General features: G+C 36.8%; 1 protein-coding gene across 1 annotated transcript; it reads right to left on the reverse strand.

The window, feature by feature from the left end:
- Positions 1-382: 382 nt before the first annotated feature.
- LOC138714006 (delta-aminolevulinic acid dehydratase-like) lies at positions 383-1411 on the reverse strand. Its single transcript, XM_069846578.1, has one exon. It carries the CDS (start codon positions 1404-1406, stop codon positions 396-398), a length of 1011 nt encoding a protein of 336 aa, XP_069702679.1. The 5' UTR covers positions 1407-1411; the 3' UTR covers positions 383-395.
- Positions 1412-1656: the final 245 nt, after the last annotated feature.

A 1656-nucleotide genomic window follows, 5' to 3' on the forward strand; every position in this document is an offset into this window, starting at 1 on the left:
AAAGACTATTATCAGTACAATGTGAAACCTATGTAGGTTATATTGTAAAATTAGGTTCACTTATTAATTAGGTTAGTTTATATATTATTATTAATTGCAATTATTGTGTTAAATTGTATTGTGTATTCTTATTGTATTGTGTATTGTATAATTGAATTTGTATTGTATAATTGTATTGTGTATTGTAATTTTATTGTGTATTGTTTATATTGTGTATACCATTGCCATCGGGTGCTTACCCACTTGCAGTGTAAATAAATACATACTTACATAACTCATTTCTGTCCAAAACTGATACGTCGACTTTTGAAAAAATGGTCTTCATTAACATTTCATAACATGAGTAGAAATAAAGACCTAAACCGTTGCTATACAAATTATTTACATTCACCTTGCTAATATTTACTTCTCAATTGTAACCAATCTAAAATAACAGGAGTGAAGTATGTGATAATGCAATCAGCACCAGCTCTTCTCATTGAGAGCAAGACTTCTTCCAAAACACTCCGCAAATCAATAGCACCCGCTTTAGCAGCATGATACAACATTGCGTATTCACCAGATACCTGGTAAACAAACAATGGGTATTCTGGATGTGCATCTTTGGTTTGTTTGACTATGTCCAGATATGCAAGACCTGGCTTCACCATCAGCATATCACAACCTTCAGTTACATCTCGGAGTGCAGCTCTTGAAGCAAGACCTTTACTCCCAGGCGGGAGTTGGTAACATTTTCGATCACTGAATATAGGTGCAGATTTGGTGACATCCCGAAATGGACCATAGAAACCAGAAGCAAATTTGGCAGCATATGATAACACACCAACACGGTTTCCAAGTCCAGCATCAATAAGGGTCTTTTTGATTGCTCCAATTCGCCCATCCATCATATCTGAAGGGGCCACAATATGGGCTCCTGCTTTCGCATAAGCCAAGGCAACTTGTGCAATACGTTTAATGCTGGCTTCATTATTTATGACTCCATCATTGTCTACAATCCCACAATGGCCATGGTTTGTGTACGCACACAAACACACATCACAAGCTATTAGAAGTTCTGGAAAATGTTTTCTTAGTGTATGAACAGCCAGTACTACTGGATTTCTGGGTGAGTCAGCATGAGATCCTATACCATCCTTCGGAATTTCATGTTCAACACCAAACAGCAACACTGACTTCAGGCCCTTACTCATAAGTGGTTTCAAACATTCTTCAATATTACTCACACCATACTGGACCACTCCAGGCATGCTTTTAACTTCTGCAGGCTTCTCATTGTTTCCAATAAATATAGGAAACATTAAGTTATGAGAAGAAATGCTAACATTCGGCGTCTGTAAACTTCTCAGTACTGGATGAAAATATCCACTGTGAAGAATGTGTCTAATTTTTGGATTTTCTGACATCTCTATTGTAATCTTGGTTACTCTCACTACAGCCAGCAGCCTACAAACACGAGCGTCTAAAAGGAACAAGGAAAATGAAAGAATAAGTACAAGTACAAAGAAATTCATTTGCTATACTACAATCAACGGAGGAAGAATGCTATTCGTAAAGTCTTTAATTATAACTCAATAGATTGCAAACGCAACATAGCGGACGTCGATGCAAATTTCAGATATGTTTTTTAACCCCAAATGATTGCACATGTGACAC

Source organism: Periplaneta americana, chromosome 14, assembly GCF_040183065.1.
Source record: "Periplaneta americana isolate PAMFEO1 chromosome 14, P.americana_PAMFEO1_priV1, whole genome shotgun sequence".
Taxonomy (NCBI): Eukaryota; Metazoa; Arthropoda; class Insecta; order Blattodea; family Blattidae; genus Periplaneta; species Periplaneta americana.

What these genes read in the sequence shown, in the direction of transcription:
- LOC138714006 (XM_069846578.1), bottom strand. Translation starts at nt 1,406, where the DNA reads ATGTCAGAAAATCCAAAAATTAGACACATTCTTCACAGTGGATATTTT.